The 16912-nt window shown below is 45.7% G+C and overlaps 1 protein-coding gene across 1 annotated transcript in view; it reads right to left on the bottom strand.

Moving 5' to 3' along the window:
- Nucleotides 1-16502, bottom strand: part of foxh1 (forkhead box H1) — a 31059-nt gene extending 14557 nt beyond the window's left edge. Inside the window, exons 1-2 of the mRNA XM_078398460.1 lie at nt 16266-16502; nt 16024-16128 (exon numbers count right to left, since the gene is read on the bottom strand). Coding sequence (XP_078254586.1) covers nt 16024-16128; nt 16266-16502 — 342 coding nt within the window. The remainder of the gene's footprint in view (nt 1-16023; nt 16129-16265) is intronic.
- Between the last annotated feature and the right edge of the window lie 410 nt (nt 16503-16912).

The raw sequence follows: 16912 nt of genomic DNA, 5'->3' as shown, positions 1-16912 counted from the left end.
ACCACATTATAGAAAGGATGTGATAGCTTTGGAGAGGGTGCAGAGGAGATTCACCAGGATGCTGCCAGGGATGAAGGGCCTCGGCTATGAGGGGAGACTGGGCAGACTGGGGTTGTTTTCCCTGGAGCAGAGAAGGCTGAGAGGGGACATGATCGGAGGAGGAGCCAGCGCTGCCGTCGCAGCTGCGGCTTGCCTGCAGTCCGTCTGTCTTTTGTGTTTTTTGTTGTTTTTGTGTGAGTTGTAGTTTTAATATGGTGTAGTGTTTGTATGTTATGTGGGGGGGAGGGGGTGGGAGGGAACGGGAACTGTAAAAAATTCTCTCTCCCGAACGGAGACACGAACTTGTTTCTGTGCCGTGTCTCCGTTCCCGTTGCGGCCTACCACCGGCCATGCACCTGGGACCACCTGGGGCTCTGGTTCGCAGAGCCCGCGGCCCGGACTCACCACCTGCGGCGCTGGCCGCCTTCGGATGCTGCGGGAGCGGCTGCGACTCGTCTCCGGAGGCTCCGGCGCGGGCCGCGTGGACGTCGGAAGCCCGCAGGCCCCTGGATGGTGGCCGACATCGGGACCTCCGGCAGCGGCAGCGTGTTCGCCCGCCCCGAATCGCGGGGCTTGTGTCGGCCCGTCGCGGACCTTTCACCGTCCGGCGCAGCCTGGCATAGGCCGTGGACCTTTCACCGCCCAGCGGGCGCTCCAATGTCGGGAGCCCCGACCGCCCCGACGTGGCAAGTTCAACAGCCTAACCTCGGGAGAAGACGGCAGGGAAGGGAAAAGACATTCTGACCTTCCATCACAGTGAGAAGGGACTAGAGGAGACTCACTGTGATGGATGTTTCTTTTGTTTGGTGTTAGTGGATGATTGTATGTGTTATTGCATTTTTATTGATTATTCTTATTGGTCTTAATGTTTCAACTGCGGGTAATGTTTCATTTCACTACACATTTATGTGTATGTGACAAATAAACGACTATTGACTATTGACTATTGATCGAGGTGTACAAGATCATGAGGGGCATAGATAAGGTAGATGGCGGGGAACTTCTTCCACTGGTGGAAGGTTCAACAACGAGGGGGCATAGATACAGGGTAAGGGGAGGGAGGTTTTGGGGGGATGTGAGAAAGAACTTTTTCACCCAGAGGGTGGTTGGAGTCAGGAACTCACTGCCTGGGGTGGTGATGGAGGCGGGAACACTCACAACGTTTAAGAGGCATTTGGATGGGCACTTGAAATGCTACAACATTCAGGGCTACGGTCCAAATGCGGGAGAATGGGATTAAAATTACTGTGTTTGGTAACGGGTGGCGCGGACACGATGGGCCGAAGGGCCTCTTTCTGTGCTGTAGGACTCTATGACTCTAATCAATAACCCGTGCCTGCCTTCTCCCCATATCCCTTGATTCTGCTAGCCCCCAGAGCTCTATCTAACTCTCTCTTAAATCCATCCAGTGAATTGGCCTCCACTGGCCTCTGTGGCAGAGAATTCCACAAATTCACAACTCTCTGGGTGAAAAAGTTTCTTCTCACCTCAGTTTTAAATGGCCTCCCCTTTAATCTAAGACTGTGGCCCCTGGTTCTGGACTCGCCCAACATTGGGAACATTTTTCCTGTATTTAGCTTGTCCAGTCCTTTTATAATTTTATATGTTTCTATAAGATCCCCTCTCATCCTTCTAAACTTCAGTGAATACAAGCTTAGTGTTTTCAATCTTTCCTCATACGACTGTCCCTCCATCCCAGGGATCAATCTTGTGAACCTACGCTGCACTCAATTACAAGGCTGTCCTTCCTCAAATTAGGAGACCAAAACTGTACACAATACTCCAGATGTGGTCTTACCAGGGCCCTATACAACCGCAGAAGAACCCCTTTACTCCTATATTGTTCAGCAGCATCAGGCAGCATCTGTGGAGAACATGGTTAGGTGACGTTTCACAGAGTGCTGGAGTAACTCAGCGGGCCGGGCAGCATCTATGGAGAACATGGATAGGTGACGTTTCACAAAGTGCTGGAGTAACTCAGCGGGCCGGGCAGCATCTCTGGAGAACATGGATGGGTGATGTTTCAGGTAGGGACCTTTCTTCAGACTTCAACATAAGAGTAGTCATATGTTGTCTAACTGTAGAATAATGCCTGCCCAGCTACTGTCTACTCAGTTTATCCAGATTATTAGAGGCAGGGTGCTTTTAATAAGGAAAAGCTGAGAAAAAGAATGAAGTGATTTTTAACAAATGAAAAATATATAAGTTGTGACAACAGTGTACAAATAGCAGCCAATTTTTAAATTAAATTGTCAATTGAAAGACTCCAGCTTGTTTTATGTCTGAATTTCTCCAATTATTGAAAAATAATTGGAGGTAAAATTCTGAGTTACTGAGTTCTCGGATCAGTGACCACCAAATCCTCAGAGCCAGCAGAAGATGTGGTAATGGTCAATGTTACGCCATTTCCTTGCACAAAGACATTCATTGTCAAGTCAAACACACAAAGCTGCTGACAGTTAGCAGGTACTTTACACAAGTTTGCAAATTTTCCAATGGAAGATTTGTTGACAGCTTTAAATTGCAACAAGTAATTTACACGTCCTTTAAATAAGAGATTAGAAATATCTGTCAATGAGAGAGTGGTATTTCTGCAGAGGGATTCCCATACATTTGTTTTTTTAAAGTAGCTGGTTGGAAATAAATGATTTAATCAGACAGAAGTTGAAAATAGAGGGAGCTGGGCTGTTGAAAATTGTTAGGAAGAACTTTTGCCAAATAAACTTCTCGGCCTGCATGCATCAACCACACCCTGACCCCTGCCCACTAAATCCTGCCCCCTGTCCAATGCCCACTAAATCCTGACCCTTTCCCAGTGCAACACCAAGGGACAATTAATGTCAGATGTAGGTGACTCATGAACAGCTGCTCACAATTCGCCCTCCTGCCATCTCATGTTATTTGCTCTCCCCCAGTTTACACTCCCTCCCCAACGTACTTGTGCTTGTTCATAACTATCTTAAAGCAGGTGAATTTATTATGGGGAACAAGGAAATGGTAGACGAGTTGAACAAGTACTTTGGATCTGTCTTCACTAAGGAAGACACAAGCAATCTCCCAGATGTACTAGTGGACAGAGGTCCTAGGGTAACGGAGGAACTGAAGAAAATTCACATTAGGCAGGAAATAGTGTTTTGTAGACTGATGGGACTGAAGGCTGATAAATCCCCAGGGCCTTATGGTCTGCATCCCAGGGTACTCAAGGAGGTGGCTCTAGAAATCGTGGACACATTGGTGATCATTTTCCAATATTCTATAATTCAGGATCAGTTCCTGTGGATTGGAGGGTAGCTAAAGTTATCCACTTTTTAATAAAGGAGGGAGAGAGAAAATGGGAAATTATAGACAAGTTAGTCTGACATCAGTGGTGGGGAAGATGTTGGAGTCAATTATCAAAGCAGATAGCAGTAACTTCCTTGCTCCTAAACTCAAATTGTCTCACATTAAAGGCCAACATGCCATTAGCTTTCTTCACTGCCTGCTGTACCTGCTGGCTTACATTCAGTCTGAAGAAGGGTCTCGACCCGAAACGTCACCCATTCCTTCTCTCCCGAGATGCTGCCTGACCTGCTGAGTTACTCCAGCATTTTGTGAATAGACAATAGGTGCAGGAGTAGGCCATTCAGCCCTTCGAGCCAGCACCGCCATTCAATGCGATCATGGCTGATCACTCTCAATCAGTACCCCGTTCCTGCCTTCTCCCCATACCCCCTCACTCCGCTATCCTTAAGAGCTCTATCCAGCTCTCTCTTGAAAGCATCCAACAAACTGGCCTCCACTGCCTTCTGAGGCAGAGAATTCCACACCTTCACCACTCTCTGACTGAAAAAGTTCTTCCTCATCTCCGTTCTAAATGGCCTACCCCTTATTCTTAAACTGTGGCCCCTTGTTCTGGACTCCCCCAACATTGGGAACATGTTTCCTGCCTCTAATGTGTCCAATCCCCTAATTATCTTATATGTTTCAATAAGATCCCCCCTCATCCTTCTAAATTCCAGTGTATACAAGCCCAATCGCTCCAGCCTTTCAACATACGACAGTCCCGCCATTCCGGGAATTAACCTAGTGAACCTACGCTGCACGCCCTCCATAGCAAGAATATCCTTCCTCAAATTTGGAGACCAAAACTGCACACAGTACTCCAGGTGCGGTCTCACCAGGACCCGGTACAACTGTAGAAGGACCTCTTTGCTCCTATACTCAACTCCTCTTGTTATGAAGGCCAACATTCCATTGGCTTTCTTCACTGCCTGCTGTACCTGCATGCTTCCTTTCATTGACTGATGCACTAGGACACCCAGATCTCGTTGAACTCCCCCTCCTCCTAACTTGACACCATTCAGATAATAATCTGCCTTTCTATTCTTACTTCCAAAGTGAATAACCTCACACTTATCTACATTAAACTGCATCTGCCATGTATCCGCCCACTCACACAACCTGTCCAAGTCACCCTGCAGCCTTATTGCATCTTCCTCACAATTCACACTACCCCCCAGCTTAGTATCATCTGCAAATTTGCTAATGGTACTTTTAATCCCTTCGTCTAAGTCATTAATGTATATCGTAAATAGCTGGGGTCCCAGCACCGAACCTTGCGGTACCCCACTGGTCACTGCCTCCCATTCCGAAAGGGACCCATTTATCCCCACTCTTTGCTTTCTGTCTGTCAACCAATTTTCTATCCATGTCAGTACCCTACCCCCAATACCATGTGCCCTAATTTTGCCCACTAATCTCCTATGTGGTACCTTGTCGAAGGCTTTCTGAAAGTCGAGGTACACCACATCCACTGACTCTCCCCTGTCAATTTTCCTAGTTACATCCTCAAAAAATTCCAGTAGATTTGTCAAGCATGATTTCCCCTTCGTAAATCCATGCTGACTCGGAATGATCCTGTTACTGCTATCCAAATGCTCAGCAATTTCGTCTTTTATAATTGACTCCAGCATCTTCCCCACCACTGATGTCAAACTAACTGGTCTATAATTACCCGTTTTCTCTCTCCCTCCTTTCTTAAAAAGTGGGATAACATTTGCTATCCTCCAATCCATCAGAGACTGATGTACAAGCACTCCCAGGTCTTGTTACACCTCCACTTCTAATCTGACAGCATTCAATAATAATCTGCTTTCCTGTTCTTGCCAGCAAAGTAGATAACCTCACATTTATCCACATTATACTGCATCTGCCATGTTTCTGCCCACTAACACTGGAATTTAGAAGGATGAGAGGGGATCTTATCGAAACATATAAGATTATTAAGGGGTTGGACTCCACAGTCTCTTTCCCTCTCGTCACATTGCCACTTGTTGTCAGCAAGTTGTCACCAAGATTGTGATCCATCAATCCTCCCCTGTCTCAGCCATTCCTAATGAATCATGTTTCCCCCTCCCGGAGTGAGCTCATTGACTGATATCCAAGCTTTCTTTTCCAGCAAGAAATTCCTTTCTGGCTCCAAGGTTCAAACAGGAAAAGCTATTTATTCCAAGTGTTTTATCATTCCACGAGAACTTGGGGTCTCGTCACGTCACTAAGCCGCTTGCCGATGCGGTTACGACCATGGACCCCATCTAGGAAAACAACTACTCCAATATTGACTGGGACTTCCTTTGTACAAGAGGACTAGTCAGGGCAGAAATTGATAGGTGCATTTAAGAGGGTTTATTGAAATATTATAGACAATAGACAATATTGAGAGAACAGGCCATTCTAGACTGGGTATTGAGTAATGAGGAAGGGTTAGTTAGCAATCTTGTTGTGCGAGGCCCCTTGGGCAAGAGTGATCATAATATGGTAGAGTTCTTCATTAGGATGGAGAGTGACAAAGTCGATACAGAAACAAGTGTTCTGAACTTAAAGAAAGGTAACTTTGAGGGTATGAGGCGTGAATTGTCCAAGATAGACTGGCGATTGATGCTGAAAAGGTTGACGGTGGACATGCAATGGAAGGCACTTAAAGGTCGCATGGATGAACTACAACGTGTTCATCCCACTTTGGCAAAAGAACAAACCAGGAAAGGTAGTGCATCCGTGGCTAACAAGGGAAATCAAGGATAGTATTAAAACAAAAGATGAAGCATACAGATTAGCCAGAAAAAGTAGCATACCAGAGGACTGGGAGAAATTCAGAGTCCAGCAGAGGAGGACAAAGGGCTTAATTAGGAAAGGTAAAATAGATTATGAGGGAAAACTGGCAAGGAACATAAAAACTGACTGCAAAAGCTTTTATAGATATGTCAAGAGAAAAAGATTAGTTAAGACAAATGTAGGTCCCTTGCAGTCAGAAACAGGTGAATTGATCATGGGGAACAAGGAGATGGCAGACCAATTGAACAAATACTTTGGTTCTGTCTTCACTAAGGAAGACATAAACCGTCTGCCGGAAATTGCGGGGGACCGGGGGTCTAATGAGATGGAGGAACTGAGGGAAATCCAGGTTAGTCGGGAAGTGGTGTTAGGTAAATGGATTAAAGGCAGATAAATCCCCAGGGCCAGATAGGCTGCATCCCAGAGTGCTTAAGGAAGTAGCCTCAGAAATAGTAGATGCATTAGTGATAATTTTTCAAAACTCTTTAGATTCTGGAGTAGTTCCTGAGGACTGGAGGGTAGCTAATGTAACCCCACTTTTTAAAAAGGGAGGGAGAGAGAAAATGGGGAATTATAGACCAGTTAGCCTAACATCGGTAGTGGGGAAAATGCTAGAGTCAGTTATTAAAGATGTGATAGCATTTGGAAAGTGGTGAAATCATCGGACAAAGTCAGCATGGATTTACCAAAGGCAAATCATGCCTGACGAATCTTATAGAATTTTTCGAGGATGTAACTAGTAGAGTGGATAAGGGAGAACCAGTCGATGTGTTATATCTGGACTTTCAGAAGGCCTTCGACAAGGTCCCACATAGGAGATTGGTGTACAAACTTAAAGCACACGGTATTGAGGGTTCAGTGTTGAGGTGGATAGAAAATTGGTTGGCGGACAGGAAGCAAAGAGTAGGAATAAACGGGTCCTTTTCGGAATGGCAGGCAGTGACTAGTGGGGTACCGCAAGGCTCAGTGCTGGGACCCCAGTTATTTGCAGTGTATATTAATGATTTGGACGAGGGAATTGAATGCAACATCTCTAAGTTTGCGGATGACACGAAGCTGGGTGGCAGAGTTAGCTGCGAGGAGGATGCTAGGAGGCTGCAGAGTGACTTGGATAGATTAGGCGAGTGGGCAAATGCATGGCAGATGCAATATAATGTGGATAATTGTGAGGTTATCCACTTTGGCGGCAAGAACAGGAAAGCAGAGTATTACCTGAATGGTGACCGATTGGGAGAAGGGGAGATGCAACGTGACCTGGGTGTCATGGTGCACCAGTCATTGAAAGCAAGCATGCAGGTGCAGCAAGCAGTGAAGAAAGCGAATGGTATGTTGGCATTCATAGCAAGAGGGTTTGAGTTTAGGAGCAGGGAGGTTCTGCTGCAGTTGTACAGGGTCTTGGTGAGACCGCACCTGGAGTATTGTGTACAGTTTTGGTCTCCTAACCTGAGGAAAGACGTTCTTGCCTTAGAGGGAGTACAGAGAAGGTTCACCAGATTGATCCCTGGGATGGCGGGACTTGCATATGAGGAAAGACTGGATAGACTGGGCTTGTACTCGCTGGAATTTAGAAGACTGAGGAGGGATCTTATAGAAACATATAAAATTCTTAAGGGGATGGAGAGGCTAGATGCGGGAAGATTGTTCCCGATGTTGGGGGAGTCCAGAACCAGGGGTCACAGCTTAAGGATAAGGGGGAAGTCTTTTAGGACCGAGATGAGAAAACATTTCTTCACACAGAGTGGTGAGTCTGTGGAATTCTCTGCCACAGAGAATTGTTGAGGCCAGTTCATTGGCTATATTTAAGAGGGAGTTAGATGTGGCCCTTTTTGCTAAAGGGATCAGGGGGTATGGAGAGAAGGCAGGTACAGGCTACTGAGCTGGATGATCAGCCATGATCATATTGAATGGCGGTGCAGGCTCGAAGGGCCGAATGGCCTACTCCTGCACCTATTTTCTATGTTTCTAATAGGTGCAGGAGGAGGCCATTCGGCCCTTCGAGCCAGCACCACCAATCAATGTGATCATGGCTGATCATTCTCAATCAGTACCCCGTTCCTGCCTTCTCCCCATACCCCCTGACTCCGCTATCGTTAAGAGTTCTATCTAGCTCTCTCTTGAAAGCATCCAGAGAATTGGCCTCCACTGCCTCCTGAGGCAGAGAATTCCACAGATTCACAACTCTCTGAGTGAAAAAGTTTTTCCTCATCTCCGTTCTAAATGGCCTACCCCTTATTCTTAAACTGTGGCCCTGGTTCTGGACTCGCCCAACATTGGGAACATGTTTCCTGCCTCTAGCGTGTCCAATCCCTTAATAATCTTATATGTTTCAATAAGATCCCCTCTCATATACATTAATGACTTGGATGAAGGGATTAAAATTAACATTAGCAAATTTGCAGACGACACATAGCTAGGTGGCTGTATGAACTGTGAGAAAGATGCTATGAGGTTGCAGAGTGACTTGGACAGTCTGTGTGAGTGGGCGGATGCATGGCAGATGCAGTTTAACGTGGATAAGTGTGAGGTTATCCACTTTGGTGGTAAGAATAGGAAGGCAGATTATTATCTGACTGGTGTCAAGTTAGGAAAAGTGGACGTACAACGAGATCTGGGTGTCCTAGTGCATCAATCGCTGAAAGGAAGCATGCAGGTACAGCAGGCAGTGAAGAAAGCCAATGGAATGTTGGCCTTCATATATCATATCATATCATATCATATATACAGCCGGAAACAGGCCTTTTCGGCCCACCAAGTCCGTGCCGCCCATCGATCCCCATACATTAACACTATCCTACACCCACTAGGGACAATTTTTTTTTATTTTTACATTTACCCAGCCAATTAACCTACATACCTGTACATCTTTGGAGTGTGGGAGGAAACCGAAGATCTCAGAGAAAACCCACGCAGGTCACGGGGAGAACGTACAAACTCCTTACAGTGCAGCACCCGTAGCCAGGATCGAACCTGAGTCTCCGGCGCTGCATTCGCTGTAAAGCAGCAACTCTACCGCTGCGCTACCGTGCCGCCCTCATAACAAGAGGAGTTGAGTATAGGAGCAAAGAGGTCCTTCTATAGTTGTACAGGGCCCTAGTGAGACCGCACCCAGAGTAATGAGTGAAGTTTTGGTCTCCAAATTTGAGGACGGATATTTTTGCTATTTAGGGCGTGCAGCGTAGCTTTACGAGGTTAATTCCCGAAATGGCGGGACTGTCGTATGTTGAAAGACTGGAGCGACTAGGCTTGTATACACTGGAATTTAGAAGTATAAGAAAATAACTGCAGATGCTGGTACAAATCGAAGGTATTTATTCACAAAATGCTGGAGTAACTCAGCAGGTCAGGCAGCATCTCGGGAGAGAAGGAATGGGTGACGTTTCGGGTTGAGACCCTTCTTCAGACTGATGTCAGGGGGGCGGGACAAAGGAAGGATATAGGTGGAGACAGGAAGATAAAGGGAGATCTGGGAAGGATAGTTCCTCTGTCTCTCTTCCCCTCCTCCTTCCCAGATCTCCCTCTATCTTCCTGTCTCCACCTATATCCTTCCTTTGTCCCGCCCCCTGACATCAGTCTGAAGAAGGGTCTCGACCCAAAACGTCACCCATTCCTTCTCTCCCGAGATGCTGCCTGACCTGCTGAGTTGCTCCAGCATTTTGTGAATAAATACCTGGAATTTAGAAGGATAAGAGGAGATCTTATTGAACATATAAGATTATTAAGGGATTGGACACATTCGAGGCAGGAAACATGTTCCCAATGTTGGGGGAGTCCAGAACCAGGAGCCACAGTTTAAGAATAAGGGGTAGGCCATTTAGAACAGAGATGAGGAAAAACCTTTTCAGTCAGAGTTGTAAATCTGTGGAATTCTCTGCCTCAGAAGGCAGTGGAAGCCAGTTCTCTGAATGCTTTCAAGAGAGAGCTAGATAGAGCTCTTAAGGATAGTGGAGTCAGGGGGTATGGGGAGAAGGCAGGAATGGGGTACTTATTGAGAATGATCATCCATGATCACATTGAATGGCGGTGCTGGCTCGAAGGGCCGAATGGCCTACTCCTGCACCTATTGTCACCTAACCTATCCACGTTACCCTGCAGCCGCATAGCATCCTCCTCGCAGCTCACACTGCCACCCAGCTTTGTGTCATCCGCAGACTTGGAGATGTTACATTTAATTCTCTCGTCTAAATCATTAATATATGTTGTAAACAACTGGGGTCCCAGCAACGAGCCTTGCGGCACCCCACTAGTCACTGCCTGCCATTCTGAAAAGGACCCGTTAATTCCTACTCTTTGCTTCCTGTCTGCCAACCAGTTCTCTATCCATGTCAATACCCTATCCCCAACACCATGTGCTCGAATTTTGCACACTAATCTCTTGTGTGGAACTTGTCAAAGGCCTTTTGAAAGTCCAGATACACCTCATCCACCGGCTCTCCCTTATCCATTCTACTTATTACATCCTCAAAAAATTCCAAAAGATTAGTCAAGCATGATTTCCCCTTCATAAATCCTTGCTGACTTTGACTGATCATGTCACTGCTTTCCAAATACGCTGCTATAACATCTTTAATAATCGACTCAGCATCTTCCCAACCATTGATGCAAGGCAACTGGTCTATAATTCCCCATTTTCTCTCTCCCTCCTTTCTTAAAATGTGGAGTTGCATTGGCTACCCTCCAGTCCACAGGGACTGATCCAGAGTCGAGAGAACATTGGAAAATGACCACCAGTGCATCCATGATTTCTAAGTCCACCTCCTTGAGTACTCTGGGATGCAGACCATCAGGCCCTGGGGATTTATGTGCCTTCAGTCCCAACAGTTTACCTAACACCATTTTCTGACTAATGAGGATTCCCTTCAGTTCCTCCCTCCCACTAGATCCTCGGTCTCCTAGCATTTCCGGGACATTGTTTGTGTCTTCCTTAGTGAAGACAGAACCAACGTACTTGTTTAACTGTTCTGCCATTTCCTTGTTTCCCATTATAAATCCACCTGCCTCTGACTGTAAGGGACCTACATTCATCTTCAGTAATCTTTTTACATACTTTTAGAAACCTTTAGTCAGTTTTTATATTCCCCGCAAGCCTTCTTTCATGCTTTTTTTCCCCCCCTAACCATGTCACTCTCCATCCTAACGCAGAATTCCACCATATTATGGTCACTGTTGCCCAAGGGGACTTGCACACCAAGATCGCTAACTAATCCTTCCTCATTACACAATACCCAGTCTAGGATGGCCTGCCCTCTAGTCGGTTCCTCTACACATTGGCTTAAAAACTCATCCCATACACAGTAGACAATAGACAATAGGTGCAGGAGGAGGCCATTCGGCCCTTCGAGCCAGCACCGCCATTCAATGTGATCATGGCAGACCATCCACAATCAGTACCCCGTTCCTGCCCTCTCCCCATAACCCCTGACTCCGCTATGATTAAGAGCTCTATCTAACTCTCTCTTGAAAGCATCCAGAGAATTGGTGTCCACTGCCTTCTGAGGCAGAATATTCCACAGATGTACAACTCTCCAGGTGAAAAAGTTGTTCCTCACCTCCGTTCTAAATGGCCTACCCCTTATTCTTAAACTGCGGCCCCTGGTTCTGGACTCCCCCAACATAGGGAACGTGTTACCTGCCTCTAACGTGTCCAACCCCTTAATAATCTTATATGTTTCAATAAGATCCCCTCTCATCCTTCTAAATTTCAGTGTATTCAAGCCTAGTCGCTCCAGTCTTTCAACATACGACAGTCCCGCCATTCCGGGAATTAACCTAGTGAACGAGGGAATTGAATGCAACATCTCCAAGTTTGCGGATGACACGAAGCTGGGGGGCAGTGTTAGCTGTGAGGAGGATGCTAAGAGGCTGCAACGTGACTTGGATAGGTTAGGTGAGTGGGCAAATGCATGGCAGATGCAGTATAATGTGGATAAATGTGAGGTTATCCACTTTGGTGGCAAGAACAGGAAAGCAAACTATTATCTGAATGGTGGCCGATTAGGAGAAGGGGCGATGCAACGAGACCTGGGTGTCGTGGTACACCAGTCATTGAAAGTAGGCAAGCAGGTGCAGCAGGCAGTGAAGAAAGTGAATGGTATGTTGGCATTTATAGCGATGGGATTTGAGTATAGGAGCAGGGAGTTTCTGCTGCAGTTGTACAGGGCTTTGGTGAGACCACACCTGGAGTATTGCATATAGTTTTGGTCTCCTAATCTGAGGAAAGACATTCTTGCCATAGAGGGAGTACAGAGAAGGTTCACCAGATTGATTCCTGGGATGGCAGGACTTTCATATGAAGAAAGACTGGATAGACTCGGCTTGTACTCGCTGGAATTTAGAAGATTGAGGGGGGATCTTATAGAAACTTACAAAATTCTTAAGGGGTTGGATAGGCTAGATGCGGGAAGATTGTTCCCGATGTTGGGGAAGTCCAGAACAAGGGGTGACAGTTTAAGGATAAGGGGGAAGTCTTTTAGGACCGAGATGAGAACGTTTTTTTTCCACACAGAGTGGTGAATCTGTGGAATTCTCTGCCACAGAAGGTAGTTGAGGCCAGTTCATTGGCTATATTTAAGAGGGAGTTAGATGTGGCCCTTGTGGCTAAAGGGATCAGGGGGTATGGAGAGAAGGCAGGTACGGGATACTGAGTTGGATGATCAGCCATGATCATATTGAATGGCGGTGCAGGCTCGAAGGGCCGAATGGCCTACTCCTGCGCCTATTTTCTATGTTTCTATGTTTCTAAACCTACACTGCACGCCCTCAATAGCAAGAATATCCATCCTCAAATTTGGAGACCAAAACTGCACACAGTACTCCAGGTGCAGTCTCACTAGAGCCGTGTACAACTGTAGAAGGACCTCTTTGCTCCTATACTCAACTCCTCTTGTTATGAAGGCCAATATTCCATTGGCTTTCTTCACTACCTGCTGTACCTGCATGCTTCCTTTCAATGACTGATGCACTAGGACACCCAGATCTCGTTGTACGTCCCCTTTTCCTAACTTGACACCATTCAGATAATAATCTGCCTTCCTATTCTTACCACCAAAGTGAATAACCTTACATTTATCCACGTTAAACTGCATCTGCCATGCATACAATACAATATATTTTTATTGTCATTGTACAGGGGTACAACGAGATTGGGAATGTGCCTCCCATACGATGCAATAATTTAATTAATTTAAACAACAACCCAACGAAACCTGTCCAAGTCACCCTGCATCCTCATAGCATCTTCCTCACAGTTCACACTGCCACCCAGCTTTGTGTCATCTGGAAATGTGCTAATGTTACTTTTAATCCCTTCATCTGTCATTAATGTATATTGCAAATAGCTGCAGTCCCAGCACCGAGCCCTGCGGTACCCCACTAGTCACTGCCAGCCATTCTGAAAGGGGAATCCTCCTCAGCACTGTTACCAATTTGCTTGGCCCAATCTATATGTAGATTAAAATCACTCATGATAGCCGCTGTACCTTTGCTACACGCATCACTAATTTCCTGCTTGATGCTGTCCCCAACCTCCCTACTGCTGTTTGGTGATCTGTACACAACTGCAACAAGCGTTTTCTGCCCTTGGCTATTTCACAGTTCTACCCAAACCCATTCTACAGCATCCAAGCTAATGTTTCTCCTTGTTATTGCATTAATCTCCTCTTTAACCAGCAACTCCACCCCACCTCCTCTTCCTTTCTCTGCCTATCCTTCCTGAATATCAAATACCCCTAGATGTTTAGCTCCCAGCCTTGGTCACCCTGGAGCCATGTCTCAGTAATTCCAACTATATCATATCCCTTAACTACTAATAGTCAATAGTCAATGTTATTTGTCACATACACATAAATGTTCAGTGAAATGAAAGAGTACCCACAGTCCAACAATAAGAGCAATAAAAATAAGCAGTAACACACACAATCATAAATCAACACCAAACAAAAAGAAACATCCATCACAGTGAGTCTCCTCCAGTCACCTCCTCACTGTGATGGAAGGCCAGAATGTCTTTTCTCTTCTTCCCCTGCCGTCTTCTCCCACGGTCAGGCTGTTGAAGTTGCCACGTTTCAGGCTGCGCTGGACGGTGAAAGGTCCGCAGCAAACTGCGCATTCAATTAATCCACCTTATTTCGAATGCTCCTCGCATTAAGGCACAAAGCTTTCAGGTTAGTTTTTCTTATCTCCCTTCTACCTTTTGCTTCTGTCCTTGTATGGCCCTCTGTCTCCTTGCATTGGGTTCCATCCCCCTGTCCTGTTCGTTTAAACGTGACTTTTCCAAAACTCTCATATGCGTCCACATTGTTTAAACCCACCCATGTAGCACCAGCAAACCTTTCTGCCAGAATGGGTGCTTTTCGGGCCAAGACCCTTCTTCAGACTGGTGTTTGAAGAAGGCTCTTGACCCGAAATATCATCCATTTCTTCTCTCCAGAGATGCTGCCTGTCCCGCCCGCTGAGTTACTCCAGCATTTTGTGTCCATCTTCAGAATAAACCAGCATTTGCAGTTCCTTCCGACACACTCTGCCCATGTTACTGCTCTCAAAATGCAATACCTCACATTTCTCTGTATTAAATACTATCAATTATAACATCTGCTGCCCCCCAACTTTGTACATTCTGTCCCCCCCCCCCACCCCCACCACACCCCCACTTTGTAACATCTGCAACATCTGACCGACGGATTGGGACGGGGTCGTGGAAGTGCGGACGTCGCTGCTGAGGGGAGGAACAACGAGGCCCCGGCTTGGGGACCACCGTGAGGGAGGGGGAGGAACAAAGCGGGAACTGGTGTGCTGGGGGGGGGGCGGGTAATTTGTGACTTTGTAAGCACCCTTTCTGGGTAATTATTTGCATACCTTGGGTACGCAAGCAAAAAATTTCAAGGTGCCTTGTCACATGCGGCAATAACATATTCAATTCAATCTGTCCCCCTCTCCCTACTCTGTAACATCTGCCCCCTACCCCTGTAACATCTGCCCCCTAACTCTGTAACATCTGCCCACTAACTCTGTAACATCTGTCTTCCCCTAACTCTGTAACATCTGCCCCCTAACTCTGTAACATCTGCCCCCTAACTCTGTAACATCTGCCCTCTCTGTAACATCTGTCTTCCCCTAACTCTAACATCTGCCCCCTAATTCGAACATCTCGAGCAACTATAGACATAACCAATATTCAGCAACTTTAACTGGTGGTCCCAGATGCAAGCTGCAGAATCCTCAGTAAATCCACCATGTTTCTTCACAGATATTATTTTGAATGTATATGTAATAGCATCATAGGACAAATGTTAGATCATTTGAAAGATTAATAAGACACAAAAAATGACTGAACATTGCAAAATGTAATTCATCACGCCCCGTACACACAAAACTCTCCAAGAACGCTACATCCAGTGAGCAGAAGGTTCAACTCACTTCAATGTTATTAAAGACTCTGACCCTTTGTGTGATTTCCCCCACTTGTCTGATGTAATTTTCACACAAGAACTACAGAAATTGCTGGAACAAATCAGCACCACCTATCCCTCCCCCAGACCTTTTCACCTTTTGCTACCGGTTGGAAACTTTCCTGAAAGACTCTCCCCCTGTGCCAAGTTCTTGTATAACAATCAGTTATCACAGACGTTAACCAAATGCTCTAGAAAAATAAGTCTGGTACAAATTTCAAATGACTCTTTCATAATCACAGTTCCATGGATGCAAAATTGAACGTCTGTACTTAACACTAACATTTTCCTGGTATAAACAATTAAAGTATAACAGACACAAGTCAAAGCTCTCCCCAATCTGTGCTGCACACAAGGACACATATAATCACATTCCTTTAGGTCACTCACAGCCTCAGACTGGGTCTACAGTATAATTACAACCATCACCAATATTTAGAAGCAGACTTACTTTGACGAAGCAATCATTAAGAGACAAGTTGTGTCTGACAGAATCTTTCCATCCTTTATAATGCCCCTTGAAAAATGGAAACAGGACACTGATTTCATGGAGGATCTGTGAAACATAAAGCACACTCAGCCAATTCATTGCATTTTGAAACCAGTCAGATTGCCCAAAAGTTAAGATGATTGAAAGATGGTTGTTCAAATTTAGTGTTTGCAAGCAAGTTTCTTGTCTTGTTGATACCTTACCTGGGATAACTTCAGTTTCTTTTCTGGAGAATTAAGGATGGCAATGGTTATGAGTGCAAGGTACGTGTAAGGTGGCTTCGGGTATCGTTGGTAATTTTTCTTCTTCACTCGTTGTTTAGTCTTATCTCCGGGATTTTCTTCATTGCAGTCTTCTTCAGAATTGGGATCCTTTTTATCCTGTACCTGATTTGAAGGATCATTGATATCACCAATGGCAGGATCAGAAATCTCTTCCATTCTAGTGCTGGTCAGATGGTCCAAGATGAGACTCTGGGATGAAGAATCCCTCAGATCAGGAGAGCACAATTGTGGGAGGTCAAGCAGAGAAGCCTTTCCAGAAGTTGCTGCATTATCCCAAGCTCACTGCAGAAGGTGAGCAATGCCTATGTCTGAAGCTGGAGACAGTACTGGGATGGTCTCACATCCGTCTACTTCCCAGCTCATTCTCATGCTGATTGGGCTCAGCACAGGAGCCACACCAAGAGACTGCTGCCACAGTGTTAGAAGACAATCAACATTTGCACCATGATCTAAAGTGTTATCAGCCTTAACACAATGGGATTAGTTGGTGAATATGGGGGGTGGGATCTTAAAGGGAAAGCAGAAAGTTTGGGAAGCTAATGGAGTTAACGAGCTTCACATAACTT

Source organism: Rhinoraja longicauda, chromosome 4 (assembly GCF_053455715.1).
Source record: "Rhinoraja longicauda isolate Sanriku21f chromosome 4, sRhiLon1.1, whole genome shotgun sequence".
Lineage (NCBI taxonomy): Eukaryota > Metazoa > Chordata > Chondrichthyes > Rajiformes > Arhynchobatidae > Rhinoraja > Rhinoraja longicauda.
Note: the sequence above shows the minus strand (reverse complement) of the source record. Positions and strands in the feature narration are given on the sequence as shown.